General features: G+C 42.5%; 1 protein-coding gene and 1 long non-coding RNA gene across 2 annotated transcripts in view; both read left to right on the top strand.

Annotated features, from left to right (window-relative positions):
- ela3l (elastase 3 like) overlaps nt 1-24,781 on the top strand; it is a gene marked incomplete at both ends in the record, with an annotated part of 46,927 nt that extends 22,146 nt beyond the window's left edge. The window contains 3 exons of the mRNA XM_084055544.1: nt 22,521-22,666; nt 24,016-24,168; nt 24,764-24,781. Coding sequence (XP_083911670.1) covers nt 22,521-22,666; nt 24,016-24,168; nt 24,764-24,781 — 317 coding nt within the window. The remainder of the gene's footprint in view (nt 1-22,520; nt 22,667-24,015; nt 24,169-24,763) is intronic.
- On the top strand, nt 548-18,365 carry LOC311042961. The gene is made up of 6 exons (XR_014600565.1): nt 548-683; nt 1,761-1,825; nt 3,696-3,760; nt 5,986-6,071; nt 8,987-9,028; nt 18,133-18,365. It is a non-coding gene; the product is annotated as an uncharacterized lncRNA (long non-coding RNA).
- Nucleotides 24,782-27,063: the final 2,282 nt, after the last annotated feature.

Genomic DNA, 27,063 nt, shown 5'->3' with positions numbered 1-27,063 from the left:
TTTATTTAAGATTCATGTAAGGATCATTTTCAGAGGTTAGCAAATAGCCTAACTTCTTTTTTTTTTTTTACTTTTACTTTACTTTTATTTTTATGCCGCTGTTCTATCATGCAGACATTCAGTGTAGACGGCTGTTTATCTTATTATTATTATTCATATTGGTATAACATGATGATTGTTTTCATAGACCTGCTTGCTTATTTCTCTCGCACAATGTGCTTCAAATACTGTGTTTCAGGCCGGATGACGTAACGACACACGCTTAACGTTGTTGCCATGTCCGCTTATTATAAGCGAATTGTGGCTACTTTTTCTCTCAAGTTGCTCGTCAATATTGGTGGTTGCGACTTTTTGCCATTGTTTCTTAAAGTGCAGTTTCTTATCGCAAGGAGTTGTGAGCTTGTTGATTGGCTTTTTTTCATATAGCCTCGTTTTTAAAGGGCGAAGGGCTCGCTTCATAGACCTGGTTGCTTGTTTCTCTCGCAAAACCTGGCAACCCTGTGAAAGCACATTTTGAGACAAACCGCCCCCCTTCCCCCCTTCTTCTCAGATCTTTGTTTTGCCAGCTGGACACATCGTGACGAGAGGAATTGTAAACGATTAAACTTCATTTACATTTATAGAATATCACTGATCTACATCTTTTCTTCCGAGGAGTTTCATTTCGTCGTCTTTTGTGTGAGGTGAGTAATATAATTGTTAAATTATATAGTATATCCGTCCATTAGCTGATATGCTAACTTTCCAAGCTAACGTTGCATCATGGATGAACTGCAAATGGTGCTTGCACTTTTCCCCGTTTTGTTCCGTACGTCTACTTAAACGTTCACATTTCAAACAAAGTTTTGCCCGATGGCCACGGATGTTACAGTTATGTACGATCCACCAGAAGTACCCGTATTTTCCGTATTGTTCAATTAAAATACTTTTAATCCGATCGGTGGCCATTTTCTCATAGAGTTCGATTGTATCAGAGTGCAATACACTTCCCAACCGATAGGGTCACATAGTTGAAAGCATGGCGGAAATGGTGAGAGACTGGCCACCGATCGGATTAAAATGCTTTTTATTGAACAATAGAGAACATACTGGTACTTCTGTGGGCCCCTACATAATTGTAACATCCGTGGCCATGACATAAGCACTTAATATTTGAAATGTGAACGTTTATGTAGATGTACGGGCCATAAATGGACAAAGTGCAAACTTCAGGTTGAAGTTAAGCCATGTCTGACATGTTTCATGGCTAGTTCTGTAGGCGAAACTACGTTTGTTTTCGGTGTCGGTGAGACATCGTCTCACAACACAATCGACCATATATCTGTATCAATTCATTATATATAACACAAAATGTAGCTTTTAATCGACTATGCATTTGTTTGTTATATATTATGTAAAAAAAAACATGTGATTATTAAAACTAGCCACTAACAAGAGTTCTCCTGTAGGACTTAAGTGTGTGTGTGTGTGTGTGTGTGTGAGAGGGGGAGAGAGAGAGAGAGAGAGCATGCGTGTGTTTTGCAATATTTTTACATTGAAACGTTTTTTATTGAAAAGTACCAGATCTACAAGCTCACTTGTGTGCTTACAATAAATGAGCTCAATGGAAAAAGCACATTTACACTACTGAATATAGCAGATGTACAAGCTCATTTGTATATCTAGATCTGATGTGGTGTGAGCAACTGTCTATGTAAATCAATAAATGTATCTTCAGGTTAACTTTGTCTAAAATGAATATTTTTCTAATTCATTTGCAGGTTTGGTGGAGATCCTGTGTGTTGGTGACAGCAGACAGACTCTTCCAGACACTACTGCAAGACAGGTTTGTTTAATATACAAACCTCACAACATTTGTAATCATCTAATGTTGCCATTATGGAAATGGTCTTGGGGTCAAAATGGCAGATCTACAAGCTCATAGTGTAGCATTCGGTGCTGCGCTATGAGCTTGTAGATCTGGTATTTTGGAAAAATTGTGCAAATCTTAGAATATATATAATATAAATAGTTTGAAAAACACGTTGCTATATCAGTGGTGCTTTTCCATGTCAAGGACCCCCAAAATGTATTTGGCTGTGGAGCTCATGGCGCTGCATATTATTTTTTACAAGTCACCTTGTAGATCTGCTATTTCTGCTTCTCTCACTATATTTTATATGTTTGGCAAATATTTGTAGATGCCTTTGAATACTTTTTTTTAAAGCATGAGGCACTACACTGTCTCTCAGCATTCTATGTACAGTATGTGACTACCTTGCTTATATAACAGATTCAGCTTTTAATTGACTTTGCTTGTTATATTTATTCTGTTAAAACTTGTGATTAAGATGGACAACTAGCCTGTAACAGGAGAATTTAGGACTGAGATGAGGTGTGTGTCTGTGTACACACACACACACACACACACACACACACACACACACACACACACACACACACACACACACACACACACACACACACACACACACACACACACACACACACACACACACACACACACACTTGGTGCCGCACTATGAGCTTGTAGAACTTCTATTTTTGAATAGCCAAACAAATCTACAATTGACACACAGATGCATCCCCGGTCTTAAGGTGTTGAAAGCAGTTACTGTGTTCACCCAGAAGGAGTATAGTAGCAGTAGCACCCCTACTGACTGTAAGACTGTTTGCATACTGGTACTGTGGTGTAGTTAACTGGTATAGTTGCTGTGTTTTCACCTTTTGGATGCAATATATTATTTACTATAGCACTTTACTGTAATGGCTGCATGAGATCACTGTACTGTATCTATAGCTGCATGCATGAGACCACTGCACTGCATCTAGAGAACACTGTGCTGTATCTACACCACTGCATCTTGCTATATGAGACCACTGCATATCTATAGCTGCATGAGATCATGTTCTGTATCTTCACCACTGTACTGCATCTATTAGACCACTGCACCGTATCGACAGCTGTATGAGACCACTGTACTACATCTAATAGACTACCCACTGTATCTATAGCATGCTGTACTGTATCTATAGACCACTCTAGTGCATCTGTAAACCTCTCTAGTGCACCTGTAGACCACTGTTGTGCATCTGTAGACCACTCTAGTGCATCTGTAGACCACTCTATTGCATCTGTAGACCACTGTCGTGCATCTGTAGACCTCTCTAGTGCACCTGTAGACCACTGTTGTGCATCTGTGGACCACTCTACTGCATCTGTAGACCACTCTATTGCATCTGTAGACCACTGTAGTGCCTCTCTAGCCCATTCTAGTACATCTGTAGACCACTCTGTTGCATCTGGAGACCACTGTTGTGATATGTAGACCACTCTAATGCATCTGTAGACCACTTTAGTGCAGCTGTAGCCCACTGTAGTGCATCTGGAGACCACTCTAATGCATCTGTAGCCCACTGTAGTGCATCTGTAGACCACTCTATAATGCATCTGTAGACCACTCTAATGCATCTGTAGCCCACTCTAATGCACATGTAGACCACTCTAATGCATCTGTAGACCACTAATGCATCTGTAGACCACTCTAATGCATCTGTAGCCCACTCTAATGCATCTGCAGCCCACTCTAATGCACATGTAGACGATGTGGTGTGAGCAACTGTCTATGTAAATCAATAAATGTATCTTCAGGTTAACTTTGTCTAAAATAAATATTTTTCTAATTCATTTGCAGGTGTGGTGGAGATCCTGTGTGTTGGTGACAGCAGACAGACTCTTCCAGACACTACTGCAAGACAGGTTTGTTTAATATACAAACCTCACAACATTTGTAATCATCTAATGTTGCCATTATGGAAATGGTCTTGGGGTCAAAATGGCAGATCTACAAGCTCATAGCGTAGCACTCGGTGCTGCGCTATGAGCTTGTAGATCTGGTATTTTTGAAAAATTGTGCAAATCTTTGAATATATATTCTATAAATACTTTGAAAAACACGTTGCTATATCAGTGGTGCTTTTCCATGTCAAGGACCCCCAAAATGTATTTGGCTGTGGACTTCATCTCAAAATGTTGTTCCTGTTCACACGATTTTGAAAAGCATGGCACATACAAGCTCATGGCGCTGCATATAATTTTTACAAGTGACCTTGTAGATCTGCTAATTCTGCTTTTCTCACTATATTTTATATGTTTGGCAAATATTTGTAGATGCCTTTGAATACTTTTTTTTTTAAAGCATGAGGCACTACACTGTCTCTCAGCATTCTATGTACAGTATGTGACTACCTTGCTTATATAACAGATTCAGCTTTTAATTGACTTTGCTTGTTATATTTATTCTGTTAAAACTTGTGATTAAGATGGACAACTAGCCTCTAACAGGAGAATTTAGGACTGAGATGAGGTGTGTGTGTGTGTGTGTGTGTGTGTGTGTACACACACACACACACACACACACACACACACACACACACACACACACTTGGTGCCGCACTATGAGCTTGTAGAACTTCTATTTTTGAATAGCCAAACAAATCTACAATTGACACAAAGATGCATCCCCGGTCTTAAGGTATTGAAAGCAGTTACTGTGTTCACTCAGGAGTATAGTAGCAGTAGCACCCCTACTGACTGTAAGACTGTTTGCATACTGGTACTGTGGTGTAGTTAACTGGTATAGTTGCTGTGTTTTCACGTTGTGGATGCAATGTATTATTTACTATATTCGTTACCGTTTCAAAGTATGCTTTAATAAGTACCTGACAAACAAACATGCTCACTTGTGTGTGCCTAATTGTCTTGAGGTCAATCCAGGGCTAGTGTTTAAGGAGGCATTGCCAATATCCATGGCTTGATTTACTTATATTTTGATAAGTGCTAGGCATACCTGAATTTTGTATTAACCCTTTAAGACCGTGATCGCTGTCATTTTAGATTCATTTGGCTATTCAAAAATAGCAGATATACAAGCTCATAGCGCAGCACCAAGTGAGTTTGTAGATCTGCCATTTTTGAAGAATCTTGAAAGTTTGCAAACATTTTTAACTCTGATCTGTGCTTCTGGGGGTCCCTGGAACAACTTATTTTGACATATGGGTCTGCAGCAAAATACATATCATTTTTGGGGTCCTTTGCGAACATTCTAACTCCGATATGTGCTTCTGGGAGGCCCTGGAACAACATATTTTCAAATCGGGGTCTGCGGCCAGATGCGTATCATTTCGGGGGTCCTTGACATGGAAAAGTAGAGCACTAACACACGTTGGCAGCTTGTAGATCTGCTATTTTTACTCTTATTGTGTGCCACTCCAGTAAGATGAAGTAGGCAGTGGTTTTCAAATTTGTTGATTTGAAGCACTTGTATGTCAATGTACGGGCCGTAAATGGATAAAGCGAAAACACCAGGTTGAAGTCATGTTTCAGAGCTAGCTCTGATCATTGTTTTTCTTAACATAACACCTTGCTTTTGTTATTGCGAACGCAGCGGAAGGAGGTGCGCCTCCTTCATTGCTGTACCACAATAACCTACCTGACCTGGTGGAGACCTGTGCTCCTCTTTTAGGGCCCAAGCACTGCACAGTAGTGCAAAGTGAGCTTACTATGAAACCGTGCTCGGGTTGTGTGTCTGTGTGTCTCTCTGTGTGCACTGTCTGTGTGCAGCCGCACCCCCATGTGACTCACTATTTGAAAATGGCAGATCTACAAGCTCACAATGCAACGCGTTGTGAGCTTGTAGATCTGCTGTTTTCCAATTCTCTCCTAAATTGGCAGACATCTGTAGCCATGACATAACAAGGCATTATACATATATATTTGAAAATGGCATATCTACAAGCTCACTGTGAGTTTAATGTTTGGAAAATAGCAGATCTACAAGTTCACTGTAAGCTTGTTGCCTTATTTTAAATAGCCGATCTACAAGCTCACTTGTCAGCTTGTAGATAACTTGTGAGCTTGTAGATCTGCCTTTGACAGATATGTATTTCTGTCTAAAATACAATATTTTTGCTTAAAATTTTCAGCTGTGGCGTGGCTGTACACCAGACCTGATATCTTGGCCAACACAGCTGTGGACTGAGGGGACCATCCCAGACTGCACTACTGCAAGGTTTGTTTAACATAACATGACACATGTGATTGTCTTGGGATCAGTCCATTGTCCCTTTTTAAGGAGGCATTGCCAATATATATACTCTGTAGCTTAACTCTTTGACTGCCATATCAATAGTGTAATAGTGTGCCACTGCTGCCAGCAAAAAACAGTGATTTTACTGTACCTTTTGAAAAATCACGGAATCATCTCTGTGACTGCAGTCCTCAAGGAGATCCGCGCATTACATGCACAGGGTTATCAATATTCCCAGAGGGGTCCCAAAATTATTTTGTTGTTCCCCAGATTATTAGTGCACACTTTATTGTCTCCACCAGGCCGGAAGGCATGGCTGAGACTATGTTTTGCACTCTGTCCGTCTGTGTGTGTGTCATTCTGTCTGTGGACAGCCAATCTTTGGTACCGTTGACTTGATGGTAGTGAAACTGTGCACACACGCTCCCTGTATGCTATAGCAGAATTCTGTCCCAAATTAGTCACATGGGGCTCCTGGTTATGCCACCAGGAGGCCAATTTTTGCAAACACACTTTTGACTGCACTACACATGTTGTTCAAACATCACAATAATCGGTACACAGTATCTCTATTGTCATTCAACGAAACGGGCTCTGTTTTGAACAAAATGCCTCAAATCATGAACACAGCGTGCAATTTCGGTGACATTTTGCACACACATTCCCACTAGGAAGAGGAAGAAATGCCACTTGAAAAATGTCAAGTCAGCCTCATGGTGGCACTATAGCAGGTCGATACATGTTTTTACCTATAACTGCACTGATCTGTGTAAAACCTTGTATGCACACTCCCTAGTGGCCAAGAAAAAGCCTTTGCCCTGCATTTTTAACATCTGCCTTAAGTGCAATCAGGTAGCTGACTTGTGTAAAACTATTATTTTTCCCTATTGAAACTGCAATGATTATATTTCCCCCAAATGAATCTGGAAAATGAGGGCCGAAACGTACTCAAAAAGTTGTGCAACTTTGCACACACATCAAGTGAAGAAAAATTACGTATTTTAATCTTCTCAAAAAGGGGCATGGCCTAATCGCTCAATAGCGCCCCCTACAAAAGTTCATGCTTCAAGCCCAACAATACAACTTCACCTACATGCATGAAAATTGTTACAAACTTGTATCATGTCCCAACTTATGAAAAAGTCTCTTGGAGCCATGACCAAAACCAAACCGGAAGTTGGCCATTTTTTATTGGTAGTGGCGTTGTTGTGCATTTCATGCCGTTTTCACAGGTTGTACTTTCACTGACTCCTCCTACGCGGATTATCGGATCCCCCTCAAATTTGCTCACACACAAAAGACGTTAACAATGAAAAGTTATCAAAAGCTTGTGTAAAACGGCGTGACCACGGCAAAGCGTCCAACTTCAACGCCAAACAGGAAGTGAAAATAGACGATCTACAATTCCTACTGGCTGGCCTTTAAACAGCCATAACTTCGGTTTGCAACAAACTACAGAGTACAATTTTGGTATGTGGACTAAGACCACCAATAGGGACGAGCTGTCATTTCTGAAGCCCCACCCCCTCTGTCTTCCTATTGGCTGGCCTTTAAACAGCCATAACTCGAGTTCGCAGCATACTACCCAGTAGAAGTTTGGTATGTGGACTTAGACCACCAATAGGGACGATCTGTAATTTCTGAAGCCCCGCACCCTCTGTCTTCCTATTAGCTGGGCTTTATACAGCCATAACTCCAGTTCCCAGCATCGAATATCTACAACATTTGCTAGGTACACTTAGACGGCCAATAGGGGCAGGCTGAAATTGCTTAAGCCCCGCCCCCTCTGTGTTCCTATTGGCTGGGTTTTAAAAAGCCATAACTCCGGTTCCCAGCATCAAAAACCCACAAAACGTCCTAGGTACACTTTGACGTCCAATAGGGACAGGCTGAATTTGTTAGCTAATTTAGCCTAACTTTTCAGCTGATTGCTATACAGGCTTGTATCGTAGATGTATACAGAACGTCGACGACCCGGTCATCGCTGCGTGCAGCTTTAATTCTAGTTACATACTGTTTCCACACATTTTAAAAAGGTAATGACTATGTAGGATCCAATTTAGTCAAAGCTGTCAGCCATTCTTATTCAAAAAATTCAAATGAAATAAAACAAAATGGTTACACTATTACTCTACAGATAAATGGTAACAGTAAACAACAGTAAAAAAAGTTTGCAACAGCAAACTTATGAATTAATCCTTTATTTTCCCATACTGCTAAACCTAACCTAAGTGCCGTACTTAGATTCTATGGTGTACTCATCATATACATAATCTTTGGTATACATATATTCTTATGTAATACTTTCTCTCTTTAGTTATACTTTTCTAATTTTTTTGGTTAATATTGTATACAATCTTGAATGGCTAAGTTAAACAAGGGAATGTCAACTATTACAAAACTCAAGTCTGTTATAGCCATAATGGCATGAATGATAGATGGATATGAATAAAACAAGTGCCATACATACAAATGCAGCTGTTATATTCTTAACATACCAATAATGCACATTATGGAAAGATGAAAAAACTCAACAGTCAAAGTAATTACTTCATATATACCGATACTTGAGCAGATCTAAACAAAGATTTTCATCAAAAATGTGCCCTTTAAACAGCCATAACTACAGTTCGGAGCATGCTTAACGCCCCAAACTTCGTAGGTGCTATATAGCAGTGTAAAACACTTCAAATGGCCATGCTTCAGTGACCAATGCTCTTAGCAGCGCAACATAGGACTAGGTTTGAAGGCTGCGCAGCAGCCTGAAACTCTACTGTCATAAAATGGCACACACGGTTTTTACTCAAGAATATAACGGTAGAAAAAATATATATTAAAAAGTAATTATATTGTGAAACTATAGCGCTAGTCTGAAATTGTTCTATATTTTTTTCTAGTGTTCATCGGATCGGAACAGCTCTTCTGGTGACTTTTTAACGGTAAGTAAGTCGATTCTAGATGCCTGGAGTGATTTTTGACTAATGCTACACTAGTGTTGAAGGTTGTTTTTTGGTAAAGACTGTACATTTTAATAAAAGTTCAGATCAAAAACTTGCTGACATCATGCCTGGTCGTGGGAAGAGATCTAACGCTAAAAGGAAATTCTGGGCTTCTAAATTAGCCCATGCAGATGCACCAAACAGTTGCACAGTGGTCAATGAAGGAACACAACATGCACAGTCAAATGTTGAAGACAACATTGGCGAGGCCATGGACCTTTCCAACAATGACCCTGTACAACAAGCATGCACCCCGCCACCCTCTGTGAAATCTGTGCAGGCATCCAAAAGCCAAAATCATCATAGGTTTTCCAAAATGTCAAAGAATCGGCAGTGTACATGCATGGCTCTGACATTTTTGGCACACCAACATGAAGGTCTTGACTTGAAGATGGATGATCTTGACAAGATACTAGACAGGGGAGACAGTCTGTATAAAAGAACAATAGAACAACTAAAAAGACAAAATCAGTTTCAGTCATGCCTGCTGACAATGGAGGAAGTACCTCTAAAGGTCGAAACGGAACACAATACGTACTCCGTGAAAAAATCGAACGTGGAAATGGGATATATGAGAGCTGAGGGAGAGCCCCACCGACAGCATTGGTTCCTGAAGCTTCAGGAAAGACTTAAGTGTCTGTCTGAGGACGTCAAATATGCACTCCTAACAGTATCACCATTCACCATTGCTGTTTTTAGAGACAGGTCTGGAAGATATGGACTGTTTGACTCTCATCAGAGAAGTGCTGATGGCCTACCTTTGCCTGGAGGAAAGGCTGTAATGATGACATTCACTCAGTTGGATGATCTGTTCGCTAAGATAGACCAGCTAATTGACTTCTCACATGAAAACACGATAGACAAAATGCAGTTTGACTTCATGCCAGTGACATTTGAACAGACAAATGCTCGGTCACCCCATCTGTCAACAGTGCAAGTTCATCCTGACAACCTGCATCACAAAGAGCCTGTTGATCTAACTTGTCAGGATGAAACAAACACTGGACCTCCAATCACCAAGCATTGTCTGCAGGCTGGCCATTCACTGTCAACACAAGTGATGTCAGACACTACAAATGAAGGGGCAAACAAAATAGGTAACCAACGAAAACGAAAATTAGCGAGGAGACAAAAGGACCAACTAAAATCTGATACCAAGGAAAAACCTTGGACTCCGAGGAAGGAATACATGAACAAATATATTGCCATGAGATGTATAACGGATACAAAATTCAGGACAAGGCAAAAACAATTTAAGAACGCATACTTTAAAAGAACATACAATGAAGATTGTATGTTCAGAGGGCAGCATCAGGTCAAAAAAAAGGCATATGGCAAAAAGAGGTTCAAATTAGATGAGGAGTTCAGAGGGCAAAAACAGGTCAAAATTAAGGCTTATGACAAAAGAAGGTACAATGAAGATGAGGAGTTTAGAGAAAAGCATCAGCAAAAACAGAAGGGATATAGAAACAAGAGGTTCAAAGGAGATGAGGAGTTCAGGGAAAAGTTCAGGGAACGCATGAAGTCCTATATGGCCCGCAGATGCAAAACGGACCCGTTCTTCAAGATGCGCTGTGTGATGCGACGTTCAATGAGGATAAGAAATAGATACAAGGACTTATGTGATGAACTGCGCAAACTTAGCAAAGCTTTAAAAGCGAGGAAAGATTTAGATACTGCGAGGAAAGATTTAGATACTGCGAGGATAGATTTAGTTACCGCACCCCAACAGAATGAGCTAGTACAAGGCGCTATAGCGAGTTTCCAGAAAGCCACAAAAGATGGACCAACTAAGGTGTGCACAACGTGCCATCGGGCTCTTTTCGCTAATCAAGTGTATGTTTGTCAAAGGTCAAATTACACGATCAAACCCGCAGTGGTTGCTGCCTGCTTAACAGGCAAATACCTTCATTCGTGTGATGATCAATGTGGAGGGCCGAAAGATTGCGCTGTACCCTTAGAAAGGCGAACAGAGTGGATTTGTCAAAGCTGTCACAAAAGTGTAGAAGTAGGTAGAATGCCACGCTTGGCTGTCGCAAACAACCTGGGACTAGCCCCCATTCCTCCAGAGCTCCGCCAACTCAATGTGCTGGAAAGACAAATTTTAGCAATAGACATACCGTTTGCCAAGATTCTCACACTTCCTAAAGGCAAACAGAGTGCGATACATGGTGCTGTGGTTTGCGTGCCAGCAGACGTGGCAACCACAGTAAACACGCTACCCAGACGGCTCGATGCATCCTGTTTGTACAGAGTGAAGCTGAAGAGACGTCTGCGGTACAAAGGCTATCATCTTTTTCACACTGTCAATATGACCAATGTGTTATCGGGCTTGAGTAAACTCATCGAGACACACCCCGACTACAAAAACATCATAATCCGAAATGATGAGAGCATCAACGATGCAAATGTGGAGGGCCAGCTTGAAGAGCTACCCACTGTTGAACAGACAGCCACAGATGAAGTCATGGACAGTTGTGATGAGGCCGAAATGATTGAAGTAGCCGATGCTACTGAATCTTTCGACCCATCACAGGGAGTGGATCAACATCCACCCACTGCCCAAGATGAGCAAGATGCGCTGAGACCTGGACATGGCTTGGACGGTTGCTTGCAACCGGATGACATTGGACAAGAGACAATGACATACGGCGATGGCATTTTCTGCCTCGCCCCAGCCGAAGGCAACAGGCCTGTCAGCTACAGCACAGTCCCAAATCTCGAAGCAAAGGCCTTCCCTGTCTTGTTTCCATCTGGCGAGAACACGTTAGATCGGAAGAGAAAGCTCAAACTGAGCCCAAGCAGGTACTTTAACGCAAGGCTTTTCAGTGCCGATGATCGTTTTGCGAGAGACCAAAGCTATCTCTTTTTTGCCCAGTTTGTTACAGAGACCCACACGGCCAAAAGCACCATCTCAATTCAATTGAGGAAGGGCAAACCCTTTAGCAAGGATGGTCGCAGGATCACTAACAAGATGTTGCAGGACAAGCATGAAGTCGAGAGACTGGTCCGAAACCGCGATGCAACAAGGTTCATGCAACCCCTGAGGGGGACGCCAGCCTACTGGCAGAAGACCATGTTTGATTTGTTTGCCATGGTCCGTCAGTTAGGCCCACCTACCTTCTTTTTGACCTTAAGTGCTGCCGAATTCAGATGGCCAGAGGTCATAACGGCAATAAAAGCACAGCAAGGCCAAATAGTGGATTTTGACAAGCTTGACTGGAACGAGAAATGCGACATCCTCAGAAGCAATGCAGTGACTACAATGCGCATGTTTGACAAGCGAGTTGCTCATGCGTATACAAAACTGCTGCAATCTGATGCTCGCCCGCTCGGTCACGTCATAGATTGGTTCCATAGAATAGAGTATCAGGCCAGAGGTTCCCCACATGTTCACGCCTTATTGTGGGTAGCCGACGCCCCCAAACTTGGGGAAGACTCGGACGAGAAAATATGCGAATTTGCGGACCGCTACATTTCGTGCCAGCTGCCTGATCCAAACGAAAATCCTGTGCTTCACCGAATTGTCCAAGAAGTTCAGATGCACAGCAGAAACCACACAAAGTCCTGTAAGAAAGGTAACAGGACATGCAGGTTTGGTTTCCCCAAGGCACCAGTGGACTCAACCTGGTTAACTAACCCAGTGCCAGTTGATCCAACGGAAGAAGTCACGGATGAAGACGAAAGTGGCGCAACAGGAGGAAATGATCCTTCATTTCCTCCTGTTGCACCCCTTTCGTCTTCATCCGTGACAGACGAAAGTGCAAAGAATGGTACCGAGGGCATAGGCAAACAACAGAAGGCAAGAGCACAGGCTTCTTTGGCCAAACTCAAACCTCTGTATGATCTACTTCTGGACTTACCATCAGAAGTGACCGACCTCTCAGAGTTGCTGGCAAAGTGCAATTTGACTCACGAAGAGTACGACAGCTGTCTTGAAGACATGCGAAATGTCCAGGTGCTCTTGATGAAGCGTGGAGTCAAGGATTGCTATGTGAACAACTACAACCCAGTTTTGCTGGAGGCCTGGAATGCCAACATGGATATCCAGTTTGTCCTGGATCACTTTGTTTGCATCTCATACATGTTGTCCTACATATCCAAGGCCGAACATGAGATGGGTGAGATTCTGAAACAAGTAGTCGTAGGCATAGACCCCACGAAAGTGACCGAGAGGGGTGCAATGAACGAACTTGTTCACGCATACGTTAAAAACAGACAGGTTAGCTCTCAGGAGGCAGTGGCCCGGACTTGTAGCTTGTCATTGAAGAAATGCTCGCGCCCAGTTGTCTTCCTCCCAACGGATGACAATGCAATGAAAATGAGCCTCCCGCTCAGCTTGCTGCAGAAAAGACCAGGAGATTCGAACCAAGTGTGGATGTCGAGTCTTCTGGACAAATACAATGCCAGACCCAAAACGTCGGTGTTTCACAACATGTGTCTCGCAGAATTTGCATCCGAGTACAGAATCGTGTACGGTAGCGAAGCAAAAAAGCCAGATTGCCTTAAGCTGTCTGACAACATGGGAACCATTAAAAAGCGCATGAAAAAACACGCGGTAATCAGATACGCGAAATTTTCGGAACAGAAAGACCCCGAGAAATACTTCGGCACCTTGCTGAAGGCTTACCTTCCGCATCGCTATCAGACCACACTGAAAACCGTAGACTTCCCCACCTACAAGGACTTCTACGAGTCTGCGTCGGTGAAAATACCTGGGCAAAAAGGGACTTGGCGCGCGAATGCCATCGTTGCGGAAAACAGGATGAAATATGAAAGACATGCTTCTTCGATGGAAGAAGCATTACAGGAGTTCATGAAAAATGGCCCCGCGGAAGATGCGTGGGCCAACATTGCCCCCGAAAATGAGCTCGAGCGGATGGAATGTCTTGCCGAACAAGATCAACATCCACTTGCGGACGACGAACAAGACGACGTCCCAGAGTTCAGTTGTCAAGAGGTGGGTACAATTGTTGCGCACAGGGTGTCGGCTCCGCAAATGAGCCTCGATTACCTGCGCTCATTGTGTCGAAACCTCAACCGGACTCAAGCCTCCATCTTTCACTCGGTACGTGACTGGTGTTTGAAGAGCGTACTTGAGAAAATTGACAAACCCGAACCCTTCTTTTTCTTTGTCACTGGGGGTGCTGGAACTGGCAAATCCCATCTGATTAAGTGCATCTACGGTGAGGCAACAAGGATTCTCCGTCGACTCTCCAGACTATCTGAAGAGACGGATGCATCCATGCCCACGGTGCTGCTGTCTGCGTTTACAGGAACTGCAGCATACAACATCGCGGGAAACACATTGCATTCCCTGTTGAAGTTGCCCAGAAAACTGAATCCACCCTACATAGGGCTGGGAAACAAATTAGATGACGTGAGGGCAAAGCTGGGAAATGCGGAGATTATCATCATAGATGAGGTCTCGATGGTTTCAAAGGCCATGTTTCTTTACATCCACTGGAGACTGCAAGAGATCAAAGGCAGTAAGAGGCCATTCGGTGGCATGTCGGTACTTGTAGTAGGCGACTTTTACCAGCTCCCTCCAACATCCAGTGGGAAACCGCTCTGCGTGCTCGAAGAAGGCACACCGGACCTTCTGCACCAACACTTTCAGATGATCACGTTGACCGAGATCATGCGACAGAAAGATGATGTGCCCTACGCACAGCTTCTGAATAGGTTGAGGGTCAAAGCGAAGAAAGATCCGCTGAGTGACACAGACAAAGCACTCCTTGCTCAACGAGTGACATTGCCTCACCTTTGTCCTAAGGATGTTGTGCACATCTTTGCAACCAACAAAGAGGTGTCTCAACACAACGCCAAATCTTTGTCTGCGCTCCACAGCCAGATTGTCAACATACCCGCGGAAGACTATAGGCAAGTTGATAACCACAGGACTCGACTTGCCAGTCCCCGTACAGGAGATCATCAGGATCTTCTTGACAACTTGCAGGTTGCAGTAGGCGCCCCAATCATGATCATTAAGAACATAGATGTGGAGGATGGCCTTGTGAACGGGACATTTGGCAAGATTGATAGTGTAGAGATACAGGTAAACAAGGACGAGAGTAGAGTAGCCAAGCTTTGGCTTGTAGTAGACAAGCCTGGAGCAGGACAGAAATACCGGAAAACTACACCTGGCTCTGCACAAGTGTACGTCGAGAGATACGAGGACCACCTGAAAGATAAAACGCTTCGTAGGCAATTTCCCATCAAGTTGGCATATGCTTGCACAGCTCACAAAGTCCAAGGCATGACTACACAGTCTGCAGTGGTTTCCTTGAAACGGATCTTCCAACCAGGCATGGCCTACGTTGCCCTCAGTAGGACAACGTCATTGCAAGGTTTGCATATAATTGACTTCGATGCGAAGAAAATCTATGCTGATCCTGCAATCACAGCTGCCCTAGAATCCATGAAGACCGCCTCACTGGACAGTTTTATGCCACTGTTAAAGTATCGAGAGACGACAGGCCAGGCGCAAACACTCGCGATTATACATCACAACACGCAAAGTTTACCGGCACACATTCGAGACATCAGGCAACATCACGAACTAACCCATGCAGATGTCCTGTGCTTGACCGAGACTCATCTCACCGGCTGCAATGTGGCTGACAGTCTCCAATTAGATGGATACACCATGTTCAGCCGCAACAAGCACATCTCGTACTCCAACCTTCCTGAACGTGCAGAACAGGATGGCGGAGGCGTCGCTGTGTATGTGAAAGACCATTTCCAGGCACGTGAAAAGCGTTACATACACAATGTGACCAACCTCGAGTTTGTGGTCGTCAAGATAGAGTCCCCTGTCAAGCTTCTGATAGCTGCAGTGTACAGACCACCACGTTACGATGACCCGTTCATGGACAATCTTAAGGCCCTTCTGGACGCCTTAGAAGTGATGGACCACCATCCCATCGTAGTCTGTGGTGATTTCAATGAAAATCTACTGGCCAGTGTAGGTACTCCGATAGCAATGCTGCTCGAGTCCAGAGGATACACACAACTGATCAAGGAGAAGACTACTGACAAAAACACGCTGTTGGATCACATTTACATCTCAAGACCACAGCAATGTCTACAGTCTGGAGTATTACGTACATACTACAGCTACCATGATCCTGTGTATTGCGTATTATCCTCCGATCAGGACTAGTGCATAGCCTGCAAGACAAGCTTGCAAACACTGGAACCATGTAGACCTTAGTTAGTTGTAGAACATCGTGCTCTTTCCCACCAAACGCATTCTGACCTGCTATATTCTAATATATAATATATCCCATCTGCCGCACTCAATAACAAACGGATTGCGAACAATGGAACCTACTGATGCTTGGATTGGACATAAACAATTGTTATTAATAGTGGTCACCAGAGATGTTGTCGAGACGGCAGGAACTATTCATAGCCACACGCTACCTCATGCTCTGGTGCCACTCCAGTGTAGGTACTCAGATAGCAATACTGCTCGAGTCCAGAAGATACACTGTTCAAAAAACACGCACCAAACCAAGCCGTAGGGCCATCTTCCGCAGGGACATTTTCATGAACTCCTGTAATGCCAAACCGAGCCGCAACCCGCGCACCAGACCAAGCTGCGACGCGCGCACCAAACCGAGCCGCAACCCGCGCACCAAACTGAGCCGCGACCTGCGCACCAAACCGAGCCGCGACACGCGCACCAAACCGAGCCGCGACCCGCGCACTAGACCAAGCCGCGACGCGCGCACCAAACCGAGCCGCAACCCGCGCACCAAACTGAGCCGCGACCTGCGCACCAAACCGAGCCGCGAGCCAAAATACCGACGCGTGACACGTTGTTTTCAGATCTACTGATGCTTGGATTGGACATAAACAATGGAAGGATGGCAAATAGTGGTCACCAGAGATGTTGTCGAGACGGCAGGAACTATTCATAGCCACACGCTACCTCATGCTCTGGTGCCACTCCAGTGTAGGTACTCAGATAGCAATGCTGCTCGAGTCCAGAAGATACACTGTTCAAAAAACACGCACCAAACCAAGCCGCGACCCGCGCACCAAACCGAGCCGCGACGCGCGCACCAAACCGAGCCGCGACCCGCCCACCAAACTGAGCCGCGACCTGCGCACCAAACCGAGCCGCGACACGCGCACCAAACCGAGCCGCGAGCCAAAATACCGACGCGTGACACGTTGTTTTCAGATCTACTGATGCTTGGATTGGACATAAACAATGGAAGGATGGCAAATAGTGGTCACCAGAGATGTTGTCGAGACGGCAGGAACTATTCATAGCCACACGCTACCTCATGCTCTGGTGCCACTCCAGTGTAGGTACTCAAATAGCAATGCTGCTCGAGTCCAGAAGATACACTGTTCAAAAAACACGCACCAAACCAAGCCGCGACCCGCGCACCGAGCCGCGACCCGCCCACCAAACTGAGCCGCGACCTGCGCACCAAACCGAGCCGCGAGCCAAAACACCGACGCGCAACACGTTGTTTTCAGATCGTTATTTTCAGTGCGACACAAGCATACATCATTTGAAGGAAATCACACTTTTTAAGAAGAAAACACCAGAGCAATAAATACTGCCGCAAACATCTGCTTTTTTTAAACAAATATCTCTGTTCCGTTAACATTCTCTTCCCCCTTCCACAAAGCGTTGTTGTTCTTTAGGGATACTGCATTAGGATATAATGTACACAGTCACACACACACATAGAAGATATGGAGATTGGAGATCAAAGAAAACAATAGAGGGGGGGGGGGGCGTGTAATTGGGGACCCATAAAATGTTTCTGGGACCCATTTAAATGACCACCTGTGGGTCCCGGGACCCATTACATTGAAAACCTAGCAACATCACTGCAAATCTCACCTTTTTTGTCTTGTTGAGTATTATTCATATTGTAGGATTCTTTTGTCTTATTCATATTATAGCATTGTTTTGTCTTATTCATATTGTAACATTGTTTTGTCTTTTTTCATAACTATTGATTGTGAAGCATTTGTTTGAAAAGAACACTAACACTTGTTTCCCTGTTTTTCAGAAGCCGTCCAGCACTGACAGATTTGTTTTGCCTTTAACCTTTTTCTACTTTTCAGGAATGTTCTTTGTGAATGATTGTCATATTTCTAAGATAATTGCATTCCATTTATGTTGTGGCTCGTGAACCGGTAGTACCCAATTTCTATAAACACAATATTGGCCATCCCTGAAATTAATAACAAACTCACACATAAATTAAACAATTCGAACAAATGCATAACAAACTATTTTGGATTGTATACTGCCTTTTCATGACCCACTACCTTATATTTACATGTGCATGTTGTAAATGTTTAACTCACCATTTGTTTTTAGGGCTGTAAGACTGTAACACTTATTAGGACTAAATTATTTTATAATTCATTTTGACAAAAAAATATAATTTTAGTCAAACAGCCAATATACACGCATTAAAATAGGACTTAATTTCTTAATTAAACTAGTAAATGTAATCCCAAAATAATTATGGAAAATGTTACACATTGATTCATTGATAAATACAAAATTAGACATCTACAAAATACACTTTGAGATAATTCACTTAATCAATATAGTTGCAGCCCTACAATTTTACCTATTTTTCAGCATGTTAAATGTTGTTTAATAATATATTAATATATTTACCAGGAGCTTGCTTGATCGCCTTTTTTAACAAAGGGGTCGGTGCAAGAATTTTTCCCTGTGCACTCCTAAATTGGCTGAAATAGGAGGCAGGTTTTTTGCTTCACCCTGGAAAATATTAAATTTACTTAAAAGTTAGAATATAATTTTGGATAACAACAATAATAGTAGTTATAATAATCATTCTAGCATCAATAATATATCTGTCAATAATAAACTGTTTACAGGCATTGTAATAGTTACTATAATATAAAATTGTATAATTATCACTAATAACTATAATTAACCTATATATAGAATCATAAAATATAACCATACTATTATTACATATAGAATCATAATAACAACTATAATAACAATAATTGATAGGACATTATACCAAATATATTGATGGTGTTGCTTACAGTAAAGGTACCAATAATACAATTGTGTCAATAAATACTTTAAACTATATCTGCTCTGCTTTGTCTCTACTTATTATTCTTTTTACCATGTGTTTGAAAAGTGAATCTATATGTTTGCATGTATTTAACATTTACAATGAATATACATGTGTGTTTGAGTTGTTCTGGAATTACCATTCACAATCAGAAGGGTTCTTGACTACTAAAGCTGAACAAAAAGAGAAACTTTGGAATGTAACATCTCATTAAATACCTAAGCCCATACACATATGAACATAAAATACAAAAGTTGTTTGTTTAACTGACAATAATTTTTGCCCTCTACTATCTGGTGTTTTAATTTATTTATTTGACCAACTTATCCACTTAACGGTTTGATCCATGCAAGAGTCAAAGCTTGTAATTTAAAGTGTTGTCAGACTATAATCTCTGCCTGCTGGACAAAATGGATTTCAATCCCTCTACTGTGTGTAAAATTGTGAAGCAATTGGTGCCTGCCTGGTGATGACAAGTCTGTCACAATGTAGGCTAAACAATAGTTTTTAATTGTGGTATTGACGCCATTCAGTAACATTGATATGCCTGATATGCTGGGGAGTATCTATTGTACAATATACAAAATGGTATGGCTTCAACCCAGCTACTTGCCAGGTCAACAACTATCGTAATGGTTCCACATGTATTAAATGGTGAGACATTCCCAAGTACATTACAAGGTATTTAATATCTATTATCAGGCTGGGGGAAAATAGGTGCTGAATCTTATACTCACAAAACATGACATCATAATATAAGTGTGGGGAAAATGTGAAATGTCTTCTGAGTATTTACAACTTGTTTGCAAATAGCAGATATGCCATTTACTCTATATACACAGGGTATGTCTCCTCATAATATCTCAGATCAGAACAATAAGGTAAAAACAAATAGCAAGTTTGCTTTAACAACAATTTATTTTGAGATCTACAACACCATCTGTTCCACTTGGGACTTGACTGTGAACTACCATGTGACGATGGATTCCTTGGACCCCCATGGCCACAACCCAGAACTCTGCATGGGCGCAACCACACTCTGCAATTTCCCCGGAATTGCGACGCGTCTAGTTTCCATCTTTATAGATAAACTTTTTTCAAACCGCATCTCCTCCCACAGTTTTCATCCCCCAATGTTGTGCCATATGTCAAAATGACCGTCTAAATCGGGAATCGTGTGCTTGTATTTTGCTAAGAGATTGGTTCAATACTTTAATTGATATTAATTTATTAGTGCCATTAAATGTCCCCATCCACTTTAATGGAAAAGTGCAAAAACTCAAATTCAAGTATTTTTTTCTCCGAAACCTTAACAGCTAGAGTTATCAGATTTGGAGGGATAATTCATAATTAAGTCCCAAATTATTTAACAAAATATCACACCATTCGGCCTCATGGTGGCGCTATAACAGCCCCCTTTACGTTTTGGCCTATAACTCTTGAACCGTAGGTCCGAAAATCAAAATTTCTTTTCACCTGGATTCCTTGGGTCACTACGCATCTCCCCATATAGGCCACGCCCATTTGCGTCAGGATAGATTTTTTGATATTGATTTATTTGTGCATTAAATTTCCCCATCCACTTTAATGGTAATTGCAAAAACTCCCATTCAAGTATTTTTTTCTCGGAAACCGTACGGGCTACAGTTACAAGATTTGGAGGGGAGGTTAATAGTTTTTTGCGAAATTATTATGAAAATAATCACACCAGTCGGCCACATGGTGGCGCTATAACAGCCCACTTTACCTTTTGGCCTATAACTCTTGAACCGTAGGTCGTAAAATCAAAATTTCTTTTTCCCTGGATTCCTTGGGTCATTAAGCATCTCCCCATATAGGCCACGCCCATTTGCGTCAGGATAGATTTTCCGCCATTTTGAATTTTCTTCAAAACACACTTTTTGCTCCTTTTCCTTAAATGTTTTTCCAAATCTCACACAAATCGGTACACGTGATCTATGGACCCAGGCGATAAACCTATCCAAGCGGAATTTTGATAGTCCGTACCGTCCGTCCGTAAATGGCTTCCAAAGTTAGCGGGAGGGGCCCGTTTGACCAAAAATGCCATAAATCACGAACAAAACGTCCGGTCAATCCCAAATTTGAATCACATGTCGAGGGTGGTATTACTAAACCAATCCCCAAAAGCATTTCTACTTTGATCCATAGGGGGCGCCACGAATGCTCGAAACGTAACCGTTTGATGCAAAAACATGATTTTTGGGGGATCAATCCTCTCAAAATGAAACGCAGGCGATCTCAGGAGTGACGTGACGATGTAATTGGCGCAGTCTCCGACGGTATTCCTCCCGGCGTATTACTGGAGTCCCGACCGCGTCGGCGCAACCACACTCTGCAATTTCCCCGGAATTGCGACGCGTCTAGTTTAGATTATTTTTTACATGAATCTTCTGGCAGGAAGTGTCGCGCTGTGAGCTTGTAGATCTGCTATCTTTGAAGAGCCAACATATAATATAAATGGATAAAGTGGTTAAAATGATGCTATGTAAACTACTTTTGCATGGAACCCCCCCACCCAAGGACCCCCGGGGGTCACCTGGAACCCCACTTTGAGAGCCAATGACGATGCAACCCGTTGTGAGCTTGTGGATCTGCTATTTTCACCGTTTCGTGAACATTTCCGTTCCATTTCCTGAAAAAAGAAACGTCTTATTGGACATACAAGTTTTCCTCCTGCCGGTGATGATGTATTTCATGGCCCGCGGACACGCTGTAATGCATGTCTGACAGCTGTCTCCCGCGGTGCTAGAAGCGTTCCATTTGTTACTTAAAGCTGCGCTATGAAACGTTCCTGTTCTAGCCCGGATTTGAACCCGGTTTACTGCGCATACGTGTCTGAATTTGTTAAACCATTGAGCTAATAGAGCCTGAGCCTGCTTGCTCAGGGGATAAAATGTCTGTGTAAAAATGTGCTTTTCACAAAATTAGAAAGAAAATGGACTGCATTTTGGTTCTGTATGTAACTACATCTTGTCACCAGTACTTTTGTGCGTCGAGTAATTTTAGAAAACAAGCTCTTTACTTAACAGAGTATTTCTACATTTTGTTATTGCTACTTTTACTTACAGTAAAAACATTTTTAAAAAACTTCTTCCAGCGCTGTATAGCTAATCATTGCCTGGGGATGTGCTGTAATGCATGTCTGACAGCTGTCTCACTGTACACATGCACAATTATTTTAAATGCAAATATTTAAAATTTGTGTGTGTGTGTGTGTGTGTGTGTGTGTGTGTGTGTGTGTGTGTGTGTGTGTGTGTGCGTGCGTGCGTGTGCGTGTGTGTGTGTGTGTGTGCGTGTGTGTGTTCCAGCCGGAGGCCCCATCGCTGACGCTCTGCAGCAGGCTCTCATGCCCGTGGCGGACCATGCCACCTGCTCCAAGCCCGACTGGTGGGGGGTGGCGGTCCGTACCTCCATGGTCTGCGCCGGAGGGGATGGCGTCGTGGGAGGATGCAACGTAAGTGTGTGTGTGTACGTGCGTGTTTGTGTGTGTGTGTGTGTGTGTGTGTGTGTGTGTGTGTGTGTGTGTGTGTAAATTGAGTAAATCATTACACATCTCAGTTGAGTGAAATAATTACATGTTACCTTCCCATGAGTGTGACAGAATGGCTGGCAGACAGACAGGCAGGCAGACAGACAGAGGCAGATAGACAGACAGATAGACAGACGGACAGACAGACACAGACAGATAGACAGACAGACACAGACAGACACAGGCAGATAGACAGACAGACAGATAGAGGCAGATAGACGGGCAGTCAGACAGACAGATAGAGGCACATACTGTAGACAGACAGATAGACGGACAGACAGACAGACACAGGCAGACAGACAGACACAGGCACACACACACACACACACACACACACACACACACACACACACACACACACACACACACACACACACACACACACACACACACACACACACACACACACACACACACACACACACAGAACAGTGTCACAATGCAATCAGTGGTGTGTGAGATTGAGTGTTTCCAGGATGTGTCTTTGGTCTTAACAGTTATAAAGACACTCCTCTATAAAACACAGTCACAGTAGTAGTAGTTATAGTAGCAATAGGGTATATATCAATTTCCACGTCATTTGAATGTCCACGTTCTGTCTCTATAGACGGTTAACCGTCCATAATTCCAAAGGTTACACGTGCACAAAAAAGGTCCACATGCCCATCCCTAATGATGTTTATTTATTTTTAGTCATAGTCTTTTGAAGAAAGTTCTATTCATTTTTAGTCATATTTTAGTCATCTGTAATGTTCTAGTTTTAGTCTAGTTTTAGTCGACTAAATATCATAAGATTATAGTCGACTAAATCTACAGTTGATTTAGTCGACTAAAGTGTATCCTGGCGGTGCCTTGATGGTGTCGTAATGCCTGATTTTACACTTGGTTGCATGCTGAAAATAGCCGATCTACTAGCTGCGCTGCGACTCGTTGTGAGCTTGTAGATCTGCTATTTTGAGAGCGCAACACCCGAGCGCAACCAAACATTAAATGACTTGTCTTTTAGTTCTACTGGATCTCTTCTCCACTAGTCCCTCACTAACATTTTAGTCTAGTTTTTATTTGTTGAAATTGTCAACATAATTTAGTCTTAGTATTAGTCATCGTAGCTTAGTTTTTATTCCGTTTTTTTTTTGTTTTCGTCAGTGAAAAAGGGTAGTCGACCAACATTTTTCGTCATGGTTTTAGTCGACGAAATCAACACTGCTGTGCATGAGCTTAGACATTAAGATGTGAGAGGTATCATCAGCCTGTGACCTCCTGTGACCCTGCAGGGAGACTCCGGTGGTCCTCTGAACTGTCAGAACGCTGAGGGGACGTGGGAGGTCCACGGCATCGCCAGCTTCGTCTCCGGCCTGGGCTGCAACTTCGTGAAGAAGCCCACCGTCTTCACCCGCGTGTCCGCCTTCAACGACTGGATCGACCAGGTAAAGCACGCACGCACGCACGCACGCCCACGCACAGGTTTTTATGTTTATTTTTGTGACAGTTTATCTGTCACAGTGTCACACAAAAGTAGCAAAATTTGCCAATCCAGAAGCTCACAACGCGTCGCAATTGTGAGCTTGTAGATCGGCTATTCTCAATTAGCCTAGGTATAAAATAGAGCTGAAGTGGTTAATGTATGTTTTATAATAATAATAATTTATATCTGCAAATTAACTAGTAACTAAAGTTTTCAAAACATCGTGGTGGAGTAAAAGTGCAATGTTTGCCTCTGAGATGTAGTGGAGTAGAAGTACAAGTACTGAAAATTGGAAATACTCCAGTAAAGTAAAAAACAAAACTCAAAATTGTATTTAAGTACAGTACTAAGTAAATGTACTTAGTTACTTTACACCACTGCCTACCGAGCATTGTATTGTTTGAAATATCAAGTTTTCAGATCAAATGCCACTATAACATTGACTGTGTGAAGCGCAACCTGCAATGTCAGTGAACTGCAACGCTGTTTTCTGTTGGTCGTTGTTGTTGTGTAACTAACAGATTTATCGTCGTTCTGTCTGTTTCTCTCTCTTCCAGACGATGATGAACAACTAAATAGTTCTGAGGACGGTCAATAAAACAAGGCCCTGAAAAACACATTTGTCTCGTTGTCTGTGTGTTCACTTTGTTCTTCCAAACATGAAAAAACACGTCGTATCGGCAAAGCCATCAAGGAAACGCTGCAGACATTGATCTGAACTTGTCATCGTTCGGTTGAAACTGTGATGAATTATGGAAGCTGCTGTTCAATTGCATTTCCCCCACAACTCTGCCATCATGCCCTCTCAAGGTTGGGTATAAAACATCTCTGCTTCTCAAAGTGGAGTCCAGGGACCCCCAGGGGTCCTTGGGGGGGGGCGGGGGGGTTAGTGGCTCAGGAGGTAGAGCGGCCGCTTGGGAACCGGAAGGTTCAAGTATTTTTGAAAGGCAGCACTAGGTACTACAGTAGGTGCAGGCAGTACTAAGTATGGGGGTCCCCAGAAAAATGTCAATCATTTTAACCACCTTTACCATATTTTACACTTTGACTATTCAAAAAACAGCAGATCTACCAACTCATAGCGCTATGAGCTTGTATAGATCTGCTATTTTTATTTTACTTCTGGGGGTGCCTGGCACAAAATATTTTTTAGATGATGGGGGGGTCCGCAGCCATAGAGGAAAACTGACTCGCTCGCTGCATAAAATATTAAGGAAGACTCCTTAGAGACAGAGACTAAGAAAATCGTATTTATTTTATGTGTATATGCTCATAAAGTGCTCCGTGCTCATAGTGAGGGCATAAAATTAGGAACGTTTTGGTCCTGGGACCTTCGTCAGTGCTATATATACATTATAATTTCCGTGGGTCCTTGACATCAGTTTCAGAGCCACCAGGGTAAAACAAATGTAATAGAGCAATTTCACTGAATGTCCACTAGGTGTCCTCATACACTCATGATTAGGTTGTGAGCATTAGACTGGTTGTTGTCAAAGGTTTCAAATAGGTACACTATTATTTGTGTGTGTGTGTGTGTGTGTGTGTGTGTGTGTGTGTGTGTGTGTGTGTGTGTGTGTGTGTGTGTGTGTGTGTGTGTGTGTGTGTGTGTGTGTGTGTGTGTGTGTGTGTGCGTGCGTGCGTGCGTGCGTGCGTGCGTGCGTGCGTGCGTGCGTGCGTGCGTGTGACGCTGTCCGAAACCGCTACTTTTCAGGAAATGTAAAAGAAATATATATTATTTAGTCACAATCTCTTATTAATACTTTTCTTCAGTTTTATATTTATGAAACCCACAGACACCCGTAACCACTTTCCTGATGATGCAATTTTTTTTTTCTTTTCTTTTTTTTAACACTTTGTTTTTATTTTTGGTGATGCAACTTTGATGATGTAGAGGGCCACTATATTTCCACACTCACTCCAGAGGGCCACGGTGCATACTACTGTCGGGCAGACACCTCTTATCTCTGTATTTTAACTTTTTTAACTTAAATTTAACTTTTAACTTTGAAAATGAATGCCGTACTTTGCCATTCTATGTCACACAAAAGTACTGTAGCAAACATAGCCGATCTACAAGCTCAAAACGCATCGCGGTGCGATGCGTTTTGAGCTTGTAGATCGGCTATTTTTGCTACTTTTGAATTGGAATCCTGAAAAGTAACATTTTTATTTAATTCCAAATGCATTTATTTATACTTATGTCAACTTGCAGCAGAGCAGGCTGTCGGAATTAAACCACACAGTCAGATCATGATAAAAACTTTAAATTATTATGATTTTAATGGTTGTAGCCAACTACTTTATCCAAATAATGATATTAATAATAGGCTTAAATGATAAAATAGCCTAATAACAGCATTTTCCCAACCGGCCACAGTGGCCGGTGGTGTTTATAATTACTGGCCAATTAAACATTTTACCGGTCAATGGCCGGTAAATACCGGCTAACGGAATCCCTGGTTTGCATGTTTGGAATTGTAACAGCTGAAATCAATAATATATCAATATTCCGATATTAACCTGGGGGCCGCATTAAGTGAAGGTGGGGGCCGCATGTGGCCCCCGGGCCGCCAGTTGCCCATGTATTAGTAGAACGACGAAGGGCATTAATATATGAAAGTTTAAATAATGGAGATACAAGGTTTCTGCCTACGACGATATCAATGATATTGTTGGGGGGCAGAAAACTCTTATCTCCATATTCTAAATGTTGTGTTTTTTTCCCCGTAAATCAGTACCTTATTACTTGATCATATACTACAGCGTCACACAAGTAGCAGATCTACAAGCTCGAAGCGCGGCTTAAAACGCGTCTTTGCAGAGCTTCGAGCTTGTAGATCTGCCACGTGTGATGCTT

This window comes from Gymnoscopelus microlampas (assembly GCF_963454915.1).
Source record: "Gymnoscopelus microlampas genome assembly, chromosome: 4".
NCBI classification, from domain to species: Eukaryota; Metazoa; Chordata; class Actinopteri; order Myctophiformes; family Myctophidae; genus Gymnoscopelus; species Gymnoscopelus microlampas.
Note: the sequence above shows the minus strand (reverse complement) of the source record. Positions and strands in the feature narration are given on the sequence as shown.